We start from the raw sequence: 22257 nt of genomic DNA on the forward strand, positions 1-22257 counted from the left end.
TAACACATTTCTAGCGGCAAACGTGCTACATTTTAGCCATGGTATAAAATCAACTCGGGGCTCTATGCATACTCTGGAAAATATTGCAACTCCTTGGAAGGTTAGTTCCACCCCCTGCTAGCGCGTCATCGAACACCCCTCCCACATCGTTCATTATTTTCCATTGAACACATATCCCCTCATTGATTGTCCCTTACTTATGTTATGCCATCATCTTCATATGTGAGCTAGGCCTACATCCAAGCTTAGAGCATCCATTCACACATCCCACACATACTGCCTTTTTAGCACAGAGAAACAGACCGCAGCAAAATGGAAGCTTTCCCTCTACCTCTCTCTCTCTCCCAGCCAGCCAGTTGCTGACTGCCATAGAATGATGCAAGAGTGGAACCATGCAGGCAGCAGAGCCAGCATGAGATCCAGTCAATCAAGCCATCTGCAGGACACTGAGGCTCAAATGGCATCCTTTTGCCTGTATAGTGCACTAGATAGGGAAATAGGGTGCCATCTGTAGGAGTTCCGAAGCTGGAGGTCTAGAAGCAGGGCCTATACAGAAGCAGCATCCCAAATGGCACCCTATTATATAGTGCACTACTTTTTGTGCCATTTGGGACGTAGCCACATTAGAGCTGTCAGCTGTGAGAGTTGGACCCTGAGAGGCCTGCCCAGAGAGGGCTGGCTGAGGACCATGACGCCCGCACTGCCACTGCTGCTGAACAAACCCAGCTTCCACACAACACCTGTGCTCCACCTTCTCTACAGCAGGACTCACAGATGCTCCCAAAGCTCTGGTGATGCCACCACACACCTCATACCCTCCCAGTTCTCTCTGTAGTGACTGAACCATGGGGAAAACAAACGATCGGGGTCTTGCTAGAAGGGATTTCACAGAAATCACAAAACACAACCACCACCATACGATAATAGAGAATAAAGATGAAACACCAACCTGTTAATTCAATAAACAACAGGAAACCCTATTTTCATCATTTTATTTTCCACTCATTTGTTTTGAGCACATTTTGACCAAAATCTAGCTAGAAAATCATGAATTGACTATCCTACAGCATTAGATGAGAACTGATCAACAGGCATGAAGTTACATGAAGTTAACTTCATTGGGTCTGGTGGCTCCTGTAGGGCTTAAGTGGGCCCATAGTCCCACTGGGGAGACTTCCAATGCAATCACACAGGAAATCAATGGAGACAATTTAAGAGTTGAATCGAAACAGAAATTGCTGATGACAAACAGTCAGGCTGCGTCCCAAATGGCACCCAATTCCTTAAAAAGTGCACTACTTTTAACCAGGGTCCATAGGGCTCTTATCAAAAGTAGTACACTATAGGGAATAGAGTGCCATTTGGGATGCAGGCTTGTTGCTACTGATGAGGATTATGCGAAAGGGAACCAAGGATTGGCCTGCTTGGGGGGAGTAGTTTGGAGCTGGAAAATGTGTTTTTATGCACTAATGTTGTATGGTCAAAACAGACAAGCATACAGGGATTTAGGAAGACCTCAAAACGTAATGTATTTGGTACTTTTATGGTCGGCATGCGACTTCTCTCAGAAAACACAAAAGGCTGAGCTGCTGCTGATGATAACCATAGTGATGTAACGTTACGACAAGATTTGCAATGTCATGTCACAAATTCCCTTTGTACATCAACATCATGCACGTTTACAGAGTCACATGGATTACAATAAATTAGCTTAAACAGGTATACATTAAATTCCCTTTTTTTGTAGAGCAGCGTGGAAGATTTGTCACAAAACCAGGACAAAAAAAGACCATGATGTTGGAGACAACATTTAATCCATAGAATGGTCGTTTGGAGGAAGGTTTGCTGACATACAGTACATTTCACATTTGTATTTCAAAGCATCATTGAGAAATAATGAATCAAAGTTGGCATTTTTATGATATTTTGGCCTTACCCAGGCCTCCTTGAATACTCTATAATGTTTCATATGTAGGTGTTAGTCAGCGCCCTAAGAATAACCACTAAGCTAACCGCTAAGGCGTTCTCCCCATCAATAAGGAGAAGATAAGTTAGGTAGATAAACCACATTACTTTTTCTTAAAGAGCCAGGTAATTAGATTTGACATTTTGACAGCATTATGAGATCTATGCTAAACCACTGAACTGTGAAAAGACGAGAAAAATACAACCAATAGTCTTTGTAATAATCAGCAGAATTGGGGTCTCATTTCAACTCCTGTATTAACCAGTGATCAGAAATGACTCATGGTTCATAGTGGATGAGGTGATTGAGATTCAAGGCAAGGTTAGGACAAGAGGCTACCAGAGATAGGAAGTGAATAAGAATAGGTTTAAAGTGGAAAAACTGTGTTGGATACACCATATTCAAAACCACAACAGCTCTACAGAGCTGTCTGCATTAGTGAGGAACTGACAGAAGAAAAGCTGGTTTGATAGATGTATGTGAAAAATATCAGAATGATCACAATTTCTTGACTTTTTGAAAGGGGTCATTCCATCAATTAGCATACAAACTCAGTCATTCACCGATGGGAAACTGCCTTTATAACTTATTGAACTGTGTGTGACCTCAGTGACAAAGACTTATTTCTATGTCAACACAAATCACATCTCAGATATTACACTCAGCCAGTGAATGAGTAACTAGCTATTGTCACGGAAGACAATGCATGTACTCCTCTTCATAGAAAACATAAGAGACTCAGTTTAATGGTTAATAATGCACAATCAGTCAAACCATTTGGCGCTTTAAAAATATATAACATTCAAAGTGGAGACAGTTTATAGACAACACATGCATTCTATTCTGGATTTTTTTGAGGGACTCTTAAATTAATGATATATAGCTATTGATTCTTGAAGAATATAACTTAAACACGCCTCATGAGCATACTTGTTTTACTCCACTGTTTGTTAACAACAACATGCATATCTACAGCAGCCATCTGAGGCTGATAAGGGTTGGGTTTCAGATCAACAGCAGGGTGGTGTGTGTCTGTGTGTCTTTCTGCTTTTTAGTGTCAGTGGTCCTCAGCTGGTGTCCTCCTGCTTAAAGTGCTAATTACGCTGCTGGCTGGCCTGACCCTGACCTCCAGCCCATAGAGAAGGCCGGTTCTCACGGCCGGGACGCACCACTGGAAGTGGCCTTTGGGCCTGCCACTCCACAACATTGTAGTGCGCATGAATAGGCCTGACAATGAGGGTCATCACCCCGCTGCCCACCATCTTGACATCCCCCCTGACAATGGCCCTCGCCTGGCCCTGGGTGCCTCACAATGGTCGGGTACGCGTGACAGAAGCTCCACTCCAGGGCTCTTTACTCAGCAGGTCAGGGCCATACAGGGCTGCATCCCAAATGGTACCGTATTCCCTATATATTGTGCACTACTTTTGAACAGGGCCCATAGTGCTAGTCCTATGGGCCTTGGTCAAAAGTAGTGCATAATATATAGAGAATAGGGTGCAATTTGGGATGAAGATTGGGCCATGCTGCTGCACCTCTTTGTCAGACAGCAAGCACCCTCCTCCACCATGGCCGTGCTGGCTGGCTCTTTATCGATCAAGTATTGTTCATATGAAGGAGAAGAATGATAAGGCTGACTTCTTTGTCCAGCCGGTCCAAGGATGTGTCCTAAATTCCCTATATAGTGCACTACTTTTGACCAGGGCATTGGTCAAAAGGGTCTCAAACTGCTTAAAAAATGGGCACACAGATTTCTCCAATGCATCCGGAAGAATCTGTAAAATTATGATAAAAGTATGGCCTTGTATTGCTTAATGTCTCAGAAAAACAAAACTAAAGAGAAATAATCTCTGCCCATATTCTTGTTGAATATGACAAATGATGCTTTAAATACAGCAGCTCACCCACAGTACTGCATTTGAGGTAAGAGGCAGAGGTATTTCATTTTGAAGTGCGGTTCTGTCAACTGTTAGCATTAATATCAATCAAGGCTCATCCATGACCTCTCAAAACAACTTAGTCGCAGCACTGGAAATGAGAAACGAGGGCGCGAACAAGAAAAATAGCACTTTCGAAACAGGTGGGTGAAGTAGCCATTACATAATCACATCATCAAGAGTGTGGACTGTGGAGTTCAATTATCAAAGCTGTCATCAATAAGGAAAAAAAACAAGGTTTAGCTATTCATGTAACTTGTGTGTGTGTGTCTGTGAGTGTGCGTGTGTAGGTGATTTGGAGGCGGTAGTCTCAGCCAGGCCCCAGCCAGGGAATGACATTCCATTTATATTGCTATTCCCTTTACAGTGCACACTACTTTTGACCAGAGCTAAAATGTCCTATACAATAATGGTAAGAATGTAATATTTATCTAAGACAATCAGGAAAAACATTATCTTCTCATATTTATATCTATATTTTCCTGGTACCTGTTGAAGCAGCCTTGTACGTTTGTCAGTAATACTAACCACGCACAGCTCAAATACAGCTAATCTTTCTAATTTCCATGGAATCTTTGACAACACATATCTGTACTTAATTCACCATAGAGGAATGTGATTGGTGCATAGCACAGAGGTGAAAGCTACAGCAGATTACACTGAAAGGAGTCTTCTTCCCAATGACACACATCTCCATTACCAGTAGCCTTCACAGAGAGCTTTCAATAGGAGCCAATCAAAACTGTGAACTATACTATAAAAAAAGAAACGTCGCTTTTTCAGGACCCTGTCTTTCAAAGAAAATTTGTAAAAATCCCCAAAACTTCACAGATCTTCATTGTAAAAGGGTTTAAACACTGTTTCCCATGCTTGTTCAATGAACCATAAACAATTAATGAACATGCACCCGTGGAACGGTCGTTAAGACACTAAGAGCTTACAGACGGTAGGTAATTAAGGTCACAGTTATGAAAACTTAGGACACTAAAGAGGCCTTTCTACTGACTCTGAAAAACACCAAAAGAAAGATGCCCAGGGTGCCTGCTCATCTGCGTGAACGTGCTTTAGGCATACTGCAAGGAGGCATGAGGACTGCAGATGTGGCCAGGGAAATAAATTGCAATGTCCGTACTGTGATATGCCTAACACAGCGCTACGTGGCAACAGGACGGACAGCTGATCGTCCTCGCAGTGGCAGAACACGTGTAACAACACCTGCACAGGATCGGTACATCTGAACATCACACCTGTCGGACAGGTACAGTATGGTAACAACAACTGCCTGAGTTACACCAGGAACGCACAATCCCTCCATCAGTGCTCAGACTGTCCGCAATAGGCTGAGAGAGGCTGGATTGAGGGCTTGTAGGCCTGTTGTAAGGCAGGTCCTCACCAGACATCATCGTCGCCGAACCAGACAGGACTGGCAAAAAGTGCTCTTCTCTGACGAGTCGCAGTTTTGTCTCACCAGGGGATATGGTCAGATTTGCGTTTATCGTCGAAGTAATGAGCGTTACACCGAGGCCTGTACTCTGGAGCAGGATCGAATTGGAGGTGGAGGGTCCGTCGTGGTCTGGGGCGGTGTGGCACTTCATCATCGGACTGAGCTTGTTGTCATTGCAGGCAATCTCAACGCTATGCGTTACTGGGAAGACATCCTCCTCCCTCATGTGGTACCCTTCCTGTAGGCTCATCCTGACATGACCCTCCAGCATGACAATGCCACTAGCTATACTGCTCATTCTGTGCGTGATTTCCTGCAAGACAGGAATGTCAGTGTTCTGCCATGGCCAGCGAAGAGCCCAGATCTCAATCCCATTGAGCACGTCTGGGACCTGTTGGATCGGAGGGTGAGGACTAGGGACATTCCCCCCAGAAATGTCCAGGAACTTGCAGGTATCTTGGTGGAAGAGTGGGGTAACATCTCACAGCAAGAACTGACAAATCTGGTGCTGTCCATGAGGAGGAGATGCACTGCAGTACTTAATGCAGCTGGTGGCCACACCAGATACTGACTGTTACTTTTGATTTTGACCCCCCCTTTGTTCAGGGACACATTATTCCATTTCTGTTAGTCACATGTCTGTGGAACTTGTTCAGTTTATGTCTCAGTTGTTGAGTCTTGTTATGACCATACAAATATTTACACATGCTAAGTTTGCTGAAAATAAACGCAGTTTACAGTGAGAGGACGTTTCTTGTTTTGCTGAGTTTATTTCTGAGAGTAAACAACTTAAACGTTGTGATATCTGATAAAAGGTCAAATGTTAATTTCAGATCCAACAAGACATCAAAACCTTGGATATTTGATAAAAGGTCAAATGTCCATTTCAGATCCAACATGCTCCACTAAAGCACAAGAAATTTCTTTTTTTTTGGTAAAGTCATATATGAAGAGTTTATTTCCAAATGCTTTATCCAACAATTTTTCACATTTGTGTTTTTTCATGAGAAATGATTGCTTATTGGTACCTTTATGTGTGTGTAAAAAATATTACTGTCCTCAGATTATTTATTAATAGATTTTAGATGTGTATAACAATTGGTTTTGTTGCAAAACTCTATATATCAATTGTTTAGCTGGAATGGAATGTTCGCATCCTATACATTTAAATTCAACACATCCTCATGCTATAGTGCTTGATGATTAGAGTTGAGCCTTGTCCCAAATGACACCATATTCCCTATTGTGCACTACATTTGACCACAGCCCAGATGAGATCCCAGATGAGATCTCATATTATTTTACAGATCATTTCTTTTGTATATAACGATGTTACAAATGTAGGGCTTCCGAGTGGCGCAGCGGTCTAAGGCACTGCATCTCAGTGCAAGATGCGTCACTACAGTCCCTGGTATGAATCCAAGCTGCATCACATCAGGCTGTGATTGGGAGTCCCATAGGGCCATCAGTGTTTGGCCGGGGTAGGCCGACATTGTAAATAAGAATTTGTTCTTAACTGAATTGGTAGTTAAATTTAAAAAATAAAGGTGGTACTATTTTCTATGAGAGTTAGGCGGATATTTATTGTTTTGCAACAAAATGTGATTGTTTGTCTCACTGAAATGAAACTATCTAGTGATAGGTTTCAAATCAATACATTTCTGTCATTTAACACCAATCTCTTTTATACGTTTTTTAAACAAAAAAGTTTATTTACCAACATTTCTGAAATTGTATGTATAGCATTTTGGAATGAAATTCTTCATACATTAAATCACATTTATCTATCAGAAAAGCTCTGACCTACCTGCTACATTGGCCACATCTGCGGTGCTGATGTTCTGGGCATTAGGTCGCACTCTGAAGGTCACAGCTGGGCCTACCACTCTGTAAAAAAATAAATGAATAAAACACACACACACAGTGAGATGAGACACTCCAAACACAAGCAGGAATGTATTTTTCATGGTGGTGAAGCATTATTTTTCTACCCTCCTGCCTTAAAAAAAGCATCTCAGGCCATTAAAGCAGAGCCCTACACACACGGTGCTTGAATATTATTTCACCTCTGGCTTCCCCGCCTGTTAGATTCCCTGTAGCCACAGGAGCCGCCAGATACCCTCGTGAATCTCAATGTGCCCCCCGCCTGTTAGATTCCCTGTAGCCACAGGAGCTGCCAGATACCCTCGTGAATCTCAATGTGCCCCCGCCTGTTAGATTCCCTGTAGCCACAGGAGCCGCCAGATACCCTCGTGAATCTCAATGTGCCCCCACAGGAGCCGCCAGATACCCTCGCCTGTTAGATTCCCTGTAGCCACAGGAGCCGCCAGATACCCGTGAATCGTGCCCCCGCCTGTTAATCTCAATGTGCCCCCTCAATGTGCCCCCGCCTGTTAGATTCCCTGTAGCCACAGGAGCCGCCAGATACCCTCGTGAATCTCAATGTGCCCCCCCGCCTGTTAGATTCCCTGTAGCCACAGGAGCCGCCAGATACCCTCGTGAATCTCAATGTGCCCCCCGCCTGTTAGATTCCCTGTAGCCACAGGAGCTGCCGGATACCCTCGTGAATCTCAATGTGCCCCCCCGCCTGTTAGATTCCTTGTAGCCACAGGAGCTGCCGGATACCCTCGTGAATCTCAATGTGCCTCCCCCCCCCTCGTGAATCTCAATGCCTGTTAGATTCCCTGTAGCCACAGGAGCTGCCGGATACCCTCGTGAATCTCAATGTGCCCCCCGCCTGTTAGATTCCTTGTAGCCACAGGAGCTGCCGGACACCCTCTTGAATCTCAATGTGCCTCCAGGCATTTTACAAACAACAAATGACAAGGACGGGGGTTTTGGTCTACAATGAGATACACATACCTAATGCTTGTCCCTTCACCGACAGTCATAGGGGCAATTTCTGATGTACAGAGCTTTATGAATTTTGTGCGTAATGAAAAGTGCTGGGCAAATAATATTTTCCCCTCACAATGTCTTTCCAAAGAGCAAAACTAGGGTGGACACTGGCCAGGTACTATATTGAGCTTAAAATGGCTCAAAGTGATGAATTAGGGCATGGGTGAACCACACTGAACAAAAACAGGTAATGGCAACATATCGAATATAAAATGCTGGGGATTTTATTGAACAGAAAGTGCTTTGCTGTATGTTGAAGTCAAAGACTTCAGCCAGGAGGTTAAGATCTCTAGCAATGTGTGGAGAGTACCTCAACCAGCAGCCAGCCATTCAACCATAATATTATATTTACCTCCGTAAAGCTCTAGATGTATAGATGTATCACATATATTAGGAGATAGATCAAGCTGCCATAGAGGTCTATTAGCGGTTGAAGAGGAATATCACTCATTGTGACTTTATAACACATTGATATGTTTCCTGACCTACGCCACAGCCACCCAATTAACGTTTTTCAAAATTCAACACAGCAAAAGTAAAAAATGACTGTGGTTTTCAAACTGAAGCTCATGCTTTTCTTTAGCACAGTATTACTCTACTGTCGAAGCGAAACACTCAATATTAGTCTGTTAGAACACAAATATAATCAGGATTTTTGACTAGCTAGTTACTGTACATTACAACATCAAGTATCGGAATGTCAAACTGTCATTGTTCATCAACCACCATAATCTATGATTCTACTGTGAAAGTAAATGAGTTCATGTCTGTTCAGTGTAATATAGACCACATTACTGGCAGCCAGCATAGATGCATCTCCCCACCTAGTGGTTTTTCTTTGAAATGAGCTGAAGTCAGACATTACGTCACCCCCATGTCTTTTCAAATTGGAGTCTGACCGAAGTCAGTAATGGTTACACAACAACTATTATTCAGAGGGAACTAATGCTAGATGGTTCTGAAGCAAACCACCCACATTGACACATCAAAACTAACGTCTCTGCTTTCAACCGCTCAGGCCTGACATGATCAATTCCAGATATTATGAGACGATTCTGGCAGAGTGTCCTCTGTCAACCATCAGTCATAATAAATAATAAATAATCATGGATATTATGATTGATTAACTTGTGTGTGTAATGTTGGGCCTTGTGTCTTGCATACTGTGTTAGTATTACACAAACATTGAATTACCCTGTTTGTATGCATCTATATTTTCCTTCAATATGAAAAACATGATAGACACTCATTTCAAAGCCCTACAGGACTAAGAGAGGAACCATGCTGGGAGGGCCATTCTCCCAGGCTCCTAGGTGGAGTCGTGGTCTAGGAGTGGCAGCGGTTAGCTGCAAGGAGCAGGAAATAAAATAAGCGTGGCGGCCTCGACAAATTGTCCAGACTGCGCCCCCTGTTGGGCCGGCTCGGAGCTCTAACAAAGGGCCCCGGCTCTCTCCCACCCAATCTATCACTCTCCCATACTAACGCCCTTTCAGCTCCAGAAAGGGATAAAGACAAAAGGTACATTAGTCCAGCCCTGTAGGGCCACCCATGAGCAGTGTAAACCGCCCTAGTGCCGTGAGGTGCTTCAGAAACAATGTCATTTTCAGAACCTTACAAACAGGGTCACATGATACAGAGGCGACCAATCGCTACTTGTACCGCCAACAATCAAGCGTAGTAGTTAGAAAGACACAAAGGGGGCCTGCCAGCCCATACAACACTCTCTTTCTCATGCCTGTCATCAGCATGTTACGTCACCATTGCATTTATGGCGGTAAATTGTTGCTGCATACATACTGCTACGTGTATTAAGTATAGCAGTGTATGTTCATTTGATGAATGAATGCATTACAATGACCACGATGTCAGACTTGAGCATAAGTCATGAAGAATGTGGTCCATTGTAAAGCTGTGTGTAGTTGTGGGGTACAGGGCATGACGGTTGGGGAAATAAACATATGACAGGTTATGGCATCATGTTTCTATAGAACGTGGATATGATTTTCTCTTTGATGTTATTTTGAATGTCATCTTTGAATAATGTGCTTCGGTGCAATATCTAGCTGTGCATTTGTATGTCAAATGTGTGTAGAGTAGCTGTTGGTGAGAGTATTTGAAAGAGATGCCACTGAACACACAGACCATCACAGTATGTCAGTAGATTCTCATTTCTGTTGTGGATGGCTTTAAAAGCCTCATTGCATGTGTGTGTGTGTATGTGTGTGTGTGTGCGCGAGTGTGTGGTGTTCAAAGTCAGATACCTGCGTGGAAAAACATAACGATTTTGGAGAAAGAGAGGGAGGTTCATGAAAAGTTCATTCTCGTTAATAAATGATTGCAGCCACGACTCTAAAGTATATGGCGCCTCGTGTCAATAATGTGCATGAGCAAGTTTCCCATCTTCACCCTCCAGCTCGAATGTTTACAGAATAAGACAAGTGTCTCTGGATATCTTATTTCTCACTAAGGGTGCATTTCTTAGGCTTTCAACCTGTTAGACGGTTTAAATGATTTGAGTGTTTCTGTTTTATTATATTGATTTATTTTTGGCAGTAAAAGTTTTTAAGCCCCTGAGGTAACGTTTGACATGACATGGTGCACTTGCCACCTAAAACATAGCTGTTTGGTTTTAGGTATTTTTCTACAGTATATTGTATAAACTCTCTCCACGAACTGCTCCGCACTTCAGTTTGCATTATTCAGTGGATGTATTCCTATCTACAGTGCATTCGGAAAGTATTCAGACCCCTTTTCTACAAGTTGTTATGTTACAGCCTTGTTCTTAAATGGATTAAATAAAATAATTAATCAATCTTCACACAATACCCTATAATGACAAATTGAAAACAGGTTTTTAGACATTTTTGCAAATGTATTAAAAATAAAAAACAGAAATACCTTATTTACATAAGTATTCAGACCCTTTGCTATGATACACAAAATTGAGCTCAAGTGCATCTTGTTTCCATTGATCATCCTTGAGATGTTTCTACAACTTGATTGGAGTCCACCTGTGGTAAATTCAATTGATTGGACATTATTTGGAAAGGTACACACCTTTTAAAGGCTAATTGATCATTAGAAAACCCTTTTGCAATTATGTTAGCACAACTGAAAACTGTCCTGATTAAAGAAGCAATAAAACTGGCCTTCTTTAGACTAGTTGAGTATCTGGAGCATCAGCATTTGTGGGTTCAATTACAGGCTCAAAATGGCTAGAAACAAAGACCTGTCTTCTGAATCTCGTCAGTCTATTCTTGTTCTATCAAATTAAGGCTATTTCATGCGAGAAATTGCCAAGAAACTGAAGATCTCATACAACGCTGTGTACTACTCCCTTCACAGAACAGCTCAAACTGGCTCTAACCAGAATAGAAAAAGGAGTGGGAGGCCCGGTGCACGTAAATGTGACACCTGTTTTTTGTAATACATTTTCAAAAATAAAAAATAAAATGTTGGGGTATTGTGTGTATATTTATGAGGAATAAAACCAATGGAATCCATTTTAGAATAAGGCTGTAACGTAACAAAATGTGGAAAAAGTCAAGGGGTCTCAATACTTTCAGAATAAACTGTACCTGCTACAGGGAATTAGTATATAAAGATGACAATTTTAGACGCTGCACTGAAACGTATAAGCTTTCTGAGGGAAATCTAGTCATGCCTTTTAAGCATGCAGCCAAAAATGAATAGAGTTACATAAAAAGGTTAAATACATACACGAGTGGTGTTGACTCTGTTGGTTGGGTCTGTACTGGTTGGGTCTGTACTGGTTGTTGTTTGTATTGAGTGTGTGAAAAATGTGTCAAAAATTCACCACCAAAAATACGTACGAGAGCTCCAGGAAGTCAGTCATCTGCAGCTTGGCGCGTCGTGTCAGAATCTCCATCAAGTGGAGGCCCTCATCAGTCTGCAATGCGCTGTGGAGAGAAAAATAGAGTTCATCAATACTGGCCTTTCTCCTTAAGGTCCCCACAGAGTTGATACCTAAGCCTGTTAAGTGTGGGTGAGCGCTCCCACACATTACATTCCTGTCACACACAGAAGAGAGGAATGAGGACATGAGTGGGGAGACAGGCACTGAGGTCAGGGGGATGGAGGGAGGGAGGGGGAGGAGGAAGAGGGGGGAGGAGGGAGGGGGAGGAGAGGAGGGAGGGGGGAGGAGGGAGGGGGAGGAGAGGAGGGGGGGAGAGGGAGGGGGGGAGGAGGGGGGAGGAGGGAGGGGGGAGGAGAGGGAGGGAGGGGGAGGAGAGCAGGGGGGGGAGGAGGGAGGGGGGGAAGGGGGGGAGGAGAGGAGGGGGGGGAGGAGGGAGGGGGAGGAGGGAGGGAGGGGGGGAGGAGAGCAGGGGGGGAGGGGGAGGGGGGGAAGAGGGGGGAGGAGGGAGGGGGGGAGGAGAGGAGGGAGGGAGGAGGGAGGGGGAGGAGAGGAGGGAGGGGGAAGGGAGTGAGGGCCAAAGACAAGAGAGCCAGATAGGTAGTTGAGGGAGAGGGAGACAGAGAGTGGGGACATGAGGCGGGGGTGAGGTGTGAGAGCTGGGGGAGCAGGAGTTCCCTCTGGCATGATGAATCACCTGTGTGCGCCGAACGTGTTCCAAAATGGCACCCTATTCGATATCTAGTGCAATACTTTTTACCAGAGCCCTGGTCAAAAGTAATGCACTATATAGGGAACAGGGTGCAATTTGATACACAGGCCCTCTCTCAGACTACAGGCCAGACAGAGAGGTGCAGATGGGATGGTGAGGAGGTGTAATGGTGTAGCCACACCACAGTGGTTCAGTTCAGCCCTGCCTATAGCTTATAGGGTCAGAGTCCCAAATGACACCCTATACCCTACTATACATAGTAGTACACTACTTTTGACCAGGGCCATTAGGAGTACCTGCTACCAGGCTACTGTGCGTACCGTATAGCAGTACATGTCTCAGTTTTCCTTGATTATATTTCCTCCTGTTGGTGGTGATAAGCCATACCGTTTAGAGCTATAAACCATTCTGTCTTCGTTTATCACATAACAGGAGTATGGAGATTAAAGCAAGAATTCTAGAGACATTATATACATATATATATATATACACACAGAACCCACAGCCCTCTGTGGAGAGAGGAGGTACTGCAGACCTGATAATTATGGAGCAGTGAAAGGACGTGGGCTCCAGTACAGGGTGGCCTGATGGACTGTGGGTTCTGTGCCCTGGAGAAGGGTTTACTGAATGATTTACTGAATATTTACTGAATGATACGCATGTAAGATGTTTATTATACATGCATATCATATACCACACTGGGGTATGGTCTTGATAAATTGAAATAAAATTGCAAATATTTTTTTTTTTAATGATAAACATTGTATTGAGTCCAGTATTGAAACATATAAAATAATATATGGTAATAAATTCAAATATACAGTATGTCAAACAGCGTGAGTACTATATACTTTTTTGAAAACATCATGGAATTACTTTCCCAAAAGTGACACAAACACTTTGTTAAAATGAGGAATGAGAAATGCCAATGTTTTATTTTCAAAATGGTTTCTTGGAAATGCAGGGCACCGCAAGGTTGGATAGGGGGCAGGAGTGGAGTAATGAGAACGTCTCTGTTGGCAGACACAGGGTCACAGCAGGCATCTGGTTGTCTAGCATCTAAAACACATTTCTGTTTCCATTTGTAATGGTTGGTTTTACAGCAACTACAGCTATGCTTATTCAAAACAAAAACAAAAAGACCATCAAAAGTATAAACAGAACTGCACGAATGGAGCCAAATTGTTGCTACTGATCAAACTTACCCAATCGTCGCTGTCTGATGAAAACATCTACAAAACAGAAACTTTTCAGGAAATTACCATATTCGAACAAACATACATTTATGAGACTTCAGAAGCTATTTTAGAATACATGTCCTTGGTACTATAGTCATGACATGATCAGAGTACATCGAGGGGAGTTACTGCTTTCATTAAATGTCATGTAAAGAAATATAGAAGTTTTCATCAGACAGCAACGCAACGCAACATGTTGACACCTGTAAATTCACCACAGATTACCCTGGACTAAAAAAGACTCCTTTGTACTGTACTAAATGCAATTCCACAAAGACAAACTGTACAACATTGATTGATTAGCTGTGGTTGCCTCATTCATTGTTTATGACAGGCACTACTCACTCAGTGTCGGTGATGACATAACCGTAGTCATCATCAGTCTTCTTTGTGGCCACAGCAGCTTTGACATCTAGCTGCAGCTCCTGGACGTTCCCTTTCTTCTTATGGGGCTCCTGGTAGACCACCTTGGCAGCCGGAGGATCTATTGCCTGGATCCAGCCCTCCACGGCAGCCACCTCCTCCATGTCCGTCGAGTGGGTCGACTTCTTCTGCACCGCCACCTTGATTTGATTCGATTTATTTGACCATTGTAAAAAACACAATTCAACCACACATGTGGATACAATGCATTTAAAGAAACTGAGGATAAAACAAAAAAGTGGAACAACAAAAATGTATATAGTACTGTATGTATAAGCTGGAAGTAGAAACCTAAGTGTTGTTGTCCATTAGTTTACTCTGATTAGGGGAGGGATGGTAAGGTTAGGGGAAAATAAAATAATATATAGATATATTTAAAAAATGTTTTAGGTATATGGATAATTGGAAATTATGCAGATAATCACATTGATGGAAGCCACAATCGATCTGCAATATTGAAGCTGGTCTACCTCTGTGCTTAGTCCCTTACTCATTGTGGTCCTCACCTCAGCCTGAGTGGTCCTGCTGTGTACGTTCTCCAGACCAACACCTCTCCCCTCACCCAGCCCTGCACCCACACCAGCCCGGGCTGGGGACTCTCTCTGGGCTGGGGACTCAATCTTATCCAGGTACACCAGCAGCTTGCCAAATAAGCTGCCGGCCTCTTGGGGCTGAAATAACAAAGAACAATGTCACGATGATCTAGCTATAGATGGTGATCTAGCTATGACCTGATCCCAGGTCATGGTGATACCAGGCCATGGTGATCCCAGGTCATGGTGATCCCAGGTCATGGTGATCCCAGGCCATGGTGATCCCAAGGCATGGTGATGCCAAGTCATGGTGATCCCAAGTCATGGTGATCCCAGGTCATGGTGATCCCAGGTCATGGTGATACCAGGCCATGGTGATCCCAAGTCATGGTGATCCCAGGTCATGGTGATCCCAGGTCATGGTGATCCCAGGTCATGGTGATCCCAGGTCATGGTGATCCCAGGTCATGGTGATGCCAGGCCATGGTGATCCCAAGTCATGGTGATCCCAGGTCATGGTGATCCCAGGCCATGGTGATCCCAAGTCATAGTGATGCCAAGTCATGGTGATCCCAAGTCATGGTGATCCTAGGACATGGTGATACCAGGCTATGGTGATCCCAAGTCATGGTGATCCCAGGCCATGGTGATCCCAAGTCATGGTGATCCCAAGAGAACAAATACGAATCAAATAATAATTGCACTATGGCTTTTTCTCATCTTGATCATGATGAGATAAATATTTTCTTATAGTACTTGTGTACTGAATAAAGGAACTGTTTTGATAGAGAGGAAGAGGCGATTTGCTTCTCTCATCAAAGTCTAAGAATACATGGAGCGATAGGATACAAGTCAATAATCATAATCTGAAAGATAGGACTGCAAATTGACAGCATCAACTTTCTCCGTTGACAAATAAGTCAATACAACACTTGAAAAGCTTTTAATCCGTTTTTAAAAAATCTACTTCTTCTCTAAGTTGTGTATACCAACTGGTTTACTGTCTACATTGCAGATGTAACATCAAATTACTATCCAAACTCCTTTTGAAAAACATCTTATCTGGATGATTGATACCCTACACACAGTATAAAATTACCGTTTAGAATATAAGTCTTCCGTTTGACATTTTACACTCAGCTGTCAAACCATTTATCTCTTTAAGAGTCCAAAATGTGGTACCTTGTCATTGGAGTCTGCTGGCTCTCTGTCTCCCTCCATTTGTCGCTCTGTCAGGAAATTACACAGAATTACTATGTTTACTGACAACAAGAATAATATTAAGCAGAAAGCACACCAACTTTGCATATCTCAAATAGCATGCAGATACAGTATACTCTCCCTTTCACCGTTTTCAGCTGATACTTTTTGCTAGTAAGTCTGACTGCATTTAAAATGAACAGAACAGCCAATCTGAACCAGTCACCCTGAAGTTGGCATCGATAGACAAGCAGCAGATAAAGGGGTTGGAGAGAACTATGGGATAATACTACAGATGGAGGGCTCCTCCCAGTCGGTCAGGGTTAAGTACCTTGGACTACAGCCTCCTCTACTGGAGTGCTCTCCGCCATTTTCTCTGTAGTGGATGGAGGGACACTCTCCTCCTTCTCCTCCTGTTCCCCAGGCCCTTCTCCTCCAGGACCCTCGTTCCCTTCCTCCCCCAGGTCTCTGGGTCCTGCTCTGGACTGGGCTTGGGTATGTTCTTGATCCACTACCTGCATTTACATGTATTATTTTATCAACAAGGTAGCTAGGTGAGGCAACCACATATCACATTCATTCCAAGTAAAACCTTCCTCAGAAATCAGCTAAATCAGTGAAATCAAGTAAGAAAGGTATGAGCATTACAGTAAGAAAGACAAGTATCGAGACGTTATTGTTTATTCTACCTGCAGGGCGTCAGTGATCAGCGTAGAGAGTTGGTCCAGGTCTTTAGGACTCAGGTCGTCCACGTCCACGTCGTGTCTGCCCACGTTCTTCAGAACCTTCTGGATGAACACCTCTGTGGAGGAGAGATGAAGAGAAGTGGGGATAAGAGGAGGAGAGAAGAGGGATTCGAGAGAGGAAGGGTTATAACTATGGTAGAGTACCTACAGTATATCAATGGTTGTGTCTCAAATGGAGGTATATTCCCTACAACACACTACTATAGACCAGGGTGCTGGTATCGTGGTATATCATTTTAGTGCATCTCTGAGAGATGTTCCATCGAAAACATTTCCTGTTTTCATGTGTGTCTCAGCTATTGCCGTTCAAGCAGGCAGAAATACTAAATGCACGACACCGGCAGTGACGATCAGCGTTTTGAAAGTTCTATATCATGATTGCTGACATGCAAAACATTTTGGGACTGTATCAACAGTGGAATAATAAAACATATTTTGAGTGGATTATTCCTTTAACAACTAATAGCATGCTATACCATTATTTCCAGTGGATGCATACATGACTACTAATGGTGATCATCTGTTCACAGTGAAATAATGAGGAACAACTTGTACAGTAAAAGAGGAAGAAAGCATTTTTAATGAGGCACATACCATCCACTGTACTGAGGGGGTCCTTGGGAGCAGAGAGTTGGCTGGCTCCAGCTGTCTGGAGGAGTAGAAGTCTGTCCAGGTTAGGTGTTTGAGATTGAGAGGTCTTTTTAGGCCCAGTACTGTCTATACTGTTGCTGTAGGAGGGGCGTAGGCGAAGGGAGGGCAGGACCGGGCCCTTGGTGGACACCCCGGTCTGAGATGGTACCTGCCCAGACAGGTAGTGTCTGAGAGCAGCCACAAGGAGGTCTCCATCCCCCGCAGAAGATCTGTCCTGGTAGGGAGGCTGGAAGGACGTCAGTGGGGAGAAGTTTGCCTCTCCCTGGGACTTGGGCCAGTAGTAGTCAGAGGAGACCCCAGATGGGTAACGGTCACTCTGCAAGATAATAAATAAACACATTATAAGTGTATTATAAGGCATCATAAATGACATTATAAAGCATAATACACGTACTTCATAGAAAGCGTTACCAAATAATATATAATAATATATACCATTTAGCAGACCCTTCTATCCAAAGTGACTGAAAGTCATGCATGCATAGATTGTAAGTATGGGTGGTCCCGGGAATCGAACCCACTATCCTGGTATTGAAAGTGCCGTGACCAAATAAATCAAACGTGTTCGTCTTTACTTAGTGCTTCACTTAAATCTCCAGGTAATACACCAGCATCAAATGAAAGGTTAATTGATAATGTTAACAGTAAAATAAGCCTATATGATCTACTATTGAAGTATAGTATAGGGATGCGTCAACAACATTCCAATATCCATCCATCTCCCGTACGTTTGTCTTAAACAAAAGGCAACTCCCCCTTGTTTGCCATCAACCCTATCCTTCATAAATAAAGGGGTACCCTTCCCAACCCCTCAATGCCTGGCCCTCAGCAGGGGTTTGGCCCTCTCATTCAGCTAGGCCATGTTGGTCCCCCCCTGAACAGAAATGACACAGAGCCCATCATGTGGACGTTATTAATTAAGGAAGTGAACTCCTGAACCCTCGGTGGGCATTATCTCCCTCATAATAATCCAGCAGGAAACTATCCCTGTGAATGGTCAACCAACAGCCATTCATTCACCAACCTTCAGAAGTGGATAGATAATGATACAGAGTAATAAAGAGGATCCACAGCTCCCGCTGTGTCAGTTTGTGTGTGTGTGTGTGTGTCTATGTGTGTACATTAGTGTGTTTGTGAGAGTGTGTGTGTATGTCTATGTGTGTACATTAGTGTGTTTGTGTGTGTGTCTATGTTTGTGAGTGTGTGTGTATAGAGATGTCCATGCATGTAGAAGTAAAACATGGTCCAGCAGCTCATCGCAGGCTAAAGCAGGTGCAAGGAGGGGTCTGGAGGGGCCTGAGGATGGTCAGTGGCCCCCAGGGGCCCTCACCTTACTGGGGCTCTTGGGTCTAGCGGGGGAGGCGGCCTGGGGAAGGAGGCCCAGACGCTGCAGGTAGTTCTGGAGGTTTCTACTGAGCTCCACCTCCATTGGCTTGATCCTCCGGTGTCCTAAGTCCATAGCCTGGGTAGAGGGCCTGGACCAGACAAGCAGAGTTAGAGTAAGAATGAGTGGTGTGGCTGAGTGCGACAGAGACAACGAGAACTAGATAGAGAAAGAGAGAGACACATGATGACACAGAAAGAGAGAGAGAAAGAGAGAACAAGAGAGAGACAGAAAGAGACACATGATGACACAGAAAGAGAGAGAGAAAGAGAGAATGAGAGAACGAGAGAGAGACAGAAAGAGACACATGAAGACACAGACAGATAACGTGGACTATCCAGAGATAGACTAGACCATTCAGACCTAAACCAGTGGTGGGCAGGGCAGATACTGTAGCTCATCAGTCATCTCATTGCATGTGCCCTCCTGGAGTCTGAAGCATAAATCAATGTCCTATTGAGGTCTGCACGATATGTTTGTTTGTGTGTGTGTGTGTGTGTGTGTGTGCATACGTACGTGCATGCCTGACTGTCTGCGTCTGTAGGTGTGTGTCCGTGTCACAGGAGGTTGGTGGCACCTTAATTGGGGAGGACGGGCTCCTGGTAATGGCTGGAGCGGAATAAGTGGAATGGTATCAAATACATGGTTCCCATGTGTTTGATGCCATTCCACTTGCTCTGTTCCAGCCATTATTGTGAGCCGCCCTCCCCTCAGCAGCCACCACTGGTCCATGTGTGAATGCACATGTGTAATGAATTGTGCTGCCTGCCAGAACAGTGACCTGGATTTGCTGCTGCTGTAGACAGGGGGGCTGGAGTCCTGCAGGCGTCTGTAGGGGATCTTCCTCAGCTTAGACAGCTCCTTGGACAGGATCTGCTGGGCAGTCTCATCCTCCCAGGTCAAACCTGGAACATAACACATTAACAGGAAGAACACTCAGAATGTCAGACTCGAACCAGCTAATATAAATATATTGAGCCTGTATTTCATTATGTGACAAACAATGGAAGGAAGAAAAGACAGGTTAGTCTGAAGTGTCCGATAATAAATGTTATATTCTCCCAGTTCAACCCGGCACACAACACATCAAAAGGAACACTCACAATGTATAGAATGACTAGAACAAATGAAGAGTTTCTTTCCAAAACGCTACACGGTATATCCATTTTCAGAAATGTTGGTAAATTAGCTTTGTTTAAAGAACAATTCTTGGATACATAGCATTTAGCAGAAAAACACATTTTAATACACACCTAAATCTATTAATTAAAAATCCAAAAACAGTCATATTTTACACAGACATGAAGGTACCCATAAGAAATCATTTCTGGTGAAAAATGGGTGGATATAGTGTTTTGGAAATAAACTCTTCAAGTGGTTGAACATATACTATATATTGCATCATGTGACTAATATCAAATGGAAAGAGGTGTTTAAAAATGTTATCCCTGGTGGACAAGGTCAAAGTTCACTAAGATGCAGAGGGGAATGCATATGTGGCTCTCATCACGTAGACTTTAGTCTTGTACACCTACTAACATGCTGAGAGAATACTGCAGGATGACAATGACTTAGGGTGTGTCTCAAAAGGAAACCTATTCCCTTTAGGGCTCTGGCCAAAAGTAATGCACTATCAAGGTAATATGGTGCCATTTGGGACACAACCTAAGTCCTTCTCATCCTGTAATATTCTTTCATCCTGTTAGTAGGTGTACAAGGCTAAAGGCGACATGATAAGCCACATATGCATTCCCCTCTGTTTCTTTAACTACAGCGCATTTTGGCAACAGAACTGAGGACGGGTGCCAACACCAGATGGGGTGGCGGAACCAAATATAACCCAGAATATGGCCACGCACACTTGAACAATTCAATAGAGACATTCCACAGATGAGAGGCAGCATCCATGAAATATACAAGCAACACTAGAATGCTTGGCAAATAGCATCTGCAATGACATCATCACACGTCACCTTGCACAGTGCATCTTACTGTTTAAAGGGAGCATTTTGGCTAGGTATGCTTGGCTTATATAAATCACATTTTCCCAAGAAGGCATGTGGGTCATTCCACAAAAAGAGTGTCACTTTTAAGTAGAAATTGTACACCATTATTGAATGTTAAAAGCCTGTCATATTAAATGAAGTTCCCTTTAAAGAGGTATTGCCCCTAAAAAAGCAACTTCTTGTTTTGAAAGTGGCCTATATGGCATCCACATGAGACAGAAACATTTATTCTAGTGTCAAAATTGACTATAAAGTGTAAATAGGGTAATTTTGGTCATTTGCGAGAGGATAAGGAAAAAAATGTACGTCACAGAATGATTGGGTTTATTTTAATCCTGCCCACATGCCCACACCTGGCAGCACCCAAGTAATCATCAATTCAGAGCGCAGATACACTCGACCCAATCGTAATGCTTACGGTCAATTTGGTTTGACATTTGATATCCCCTCAGGGCTAGTTAGGGACCATCAGCAAATTGCACAGCTGGTACTACTAGGACAATATTTTAAAAGGTAAATGGCTCTAAATTTCAATGACTTAACAACCTCAAACCAATTATAAATTATTGAAAAATTAAAATAAAATAAAAATCTAATCTAATAGTCAAATCATAGTGTAAAAGCAGGTGAGCTGGTACTACTCTTTTTGGCCATTTTGGGGAATTTTGTGGTGGAAACCTGTGCGGGTTGAGCATAACACATCAGCCCTGTTATGCATAGATAAACATGCTAGAAATGTTTAAACAATGAAATTTTTTTTGTGATGCTTGCATTAAATTGCCACACCCTGTTGCACACAACAAGCTTCAATTTGCCCTGTCAAAATCGTCAACCATGTTACAGTCAACCGTGTTACAGTCAACCATGTTACAGTCAACCATGTTACTTTATTTGGAACTTAATAGGGACTTAGTATATTCACAAGCTGAATTAGATGAAAGCACTGAATATATATATATATATATATATATATATATATATATATATATAAAAACATCTATTGTTACGGGTCATCATTCTTAAAAATGTAGTATAATCAGTAAAAACTATCAGTAAAATATCCCAGGGAATAAAAGTATGGATCGATATGGGCACAGTGGTCTGAAATGATCTCTCCGTTTTTACATACTTAGGTATGCAAATGTGCTATCATGGCTACCAGATGAGAGCATCAAGCAATGCAGATCTCTCGGTGGTGGGTGCATCCCATGATGCTATTGAGCGGAGCACAGAAGGTAGAGGCCA

The 22257-nt window shown here is 43.2% G+C and overlaps 1 protein-coding gene across 1 annotated transcript in view; it reads right to left on the bottom strand.

Annotated features, from left to right (window-relative positions):
• The window catches only part of LOC112227382 (receptor-type tyrosine-protein phosphatase N2), a 144087-nt gene that overhangs the window by 93182 nt on the left and 28648 nt on the right, over window positions 1-22257 (bottom strand). The window contains exons 4-13 of the mRNA XM_042307841.1: window positions 19788-19911; window positions 18953-19097; window positions 17566-17938; window positions 16915-17027; window positions 16557-16740; window positions 16208-16254; window positions 14999-15163; window positions 14415-14632; window positions 12079-12165; window positions 7155-7234 (exon numbers count right to left, since the gene is read on the bottom strand). Of these exons, the coding sequence (XP_042163775.1) occupies window positions 7155-7234; window positions 12079-12165; window positions 14415-14632; window positions 14999-15163; window positions 16208-16254; window positions 16557-16740; window positions 16915-17027; window positions 17566-17938; window positions 18953-19097; window positions 19788-19911 (1536 nt within the window). The remainder of the gene's footprint in view (window positions 1-7154; window positions 7235-12078; window positions 12166-14414; window positions 14633-14998; window positions 15164-16207; window positions 16255-16556; window positions 16741-16914; window positions 17028-17565; window positions 17939-18952; window positions 19098-19787; window positions 19912-22257) is intronic.

The sequence above is a fragment of the Oncorhynchus tshawytscha genome, linkage group LG28, assembly GCF_018296145.1.
Source record: "Oncorhynchus tshawytscha isolate Ot180627B linkage group LG28, Otsh_v2.0, whole genome shotgun sequence".
In the NCBI taxonomy this organism is placed as follows: domain Eukaryota; kingdom Metazoa; phylum Chordata; class Actinopteri; order Salmoniformes; family Salmonidae; genus Oncorhynchus; species Oncorhynchus tshawytscha.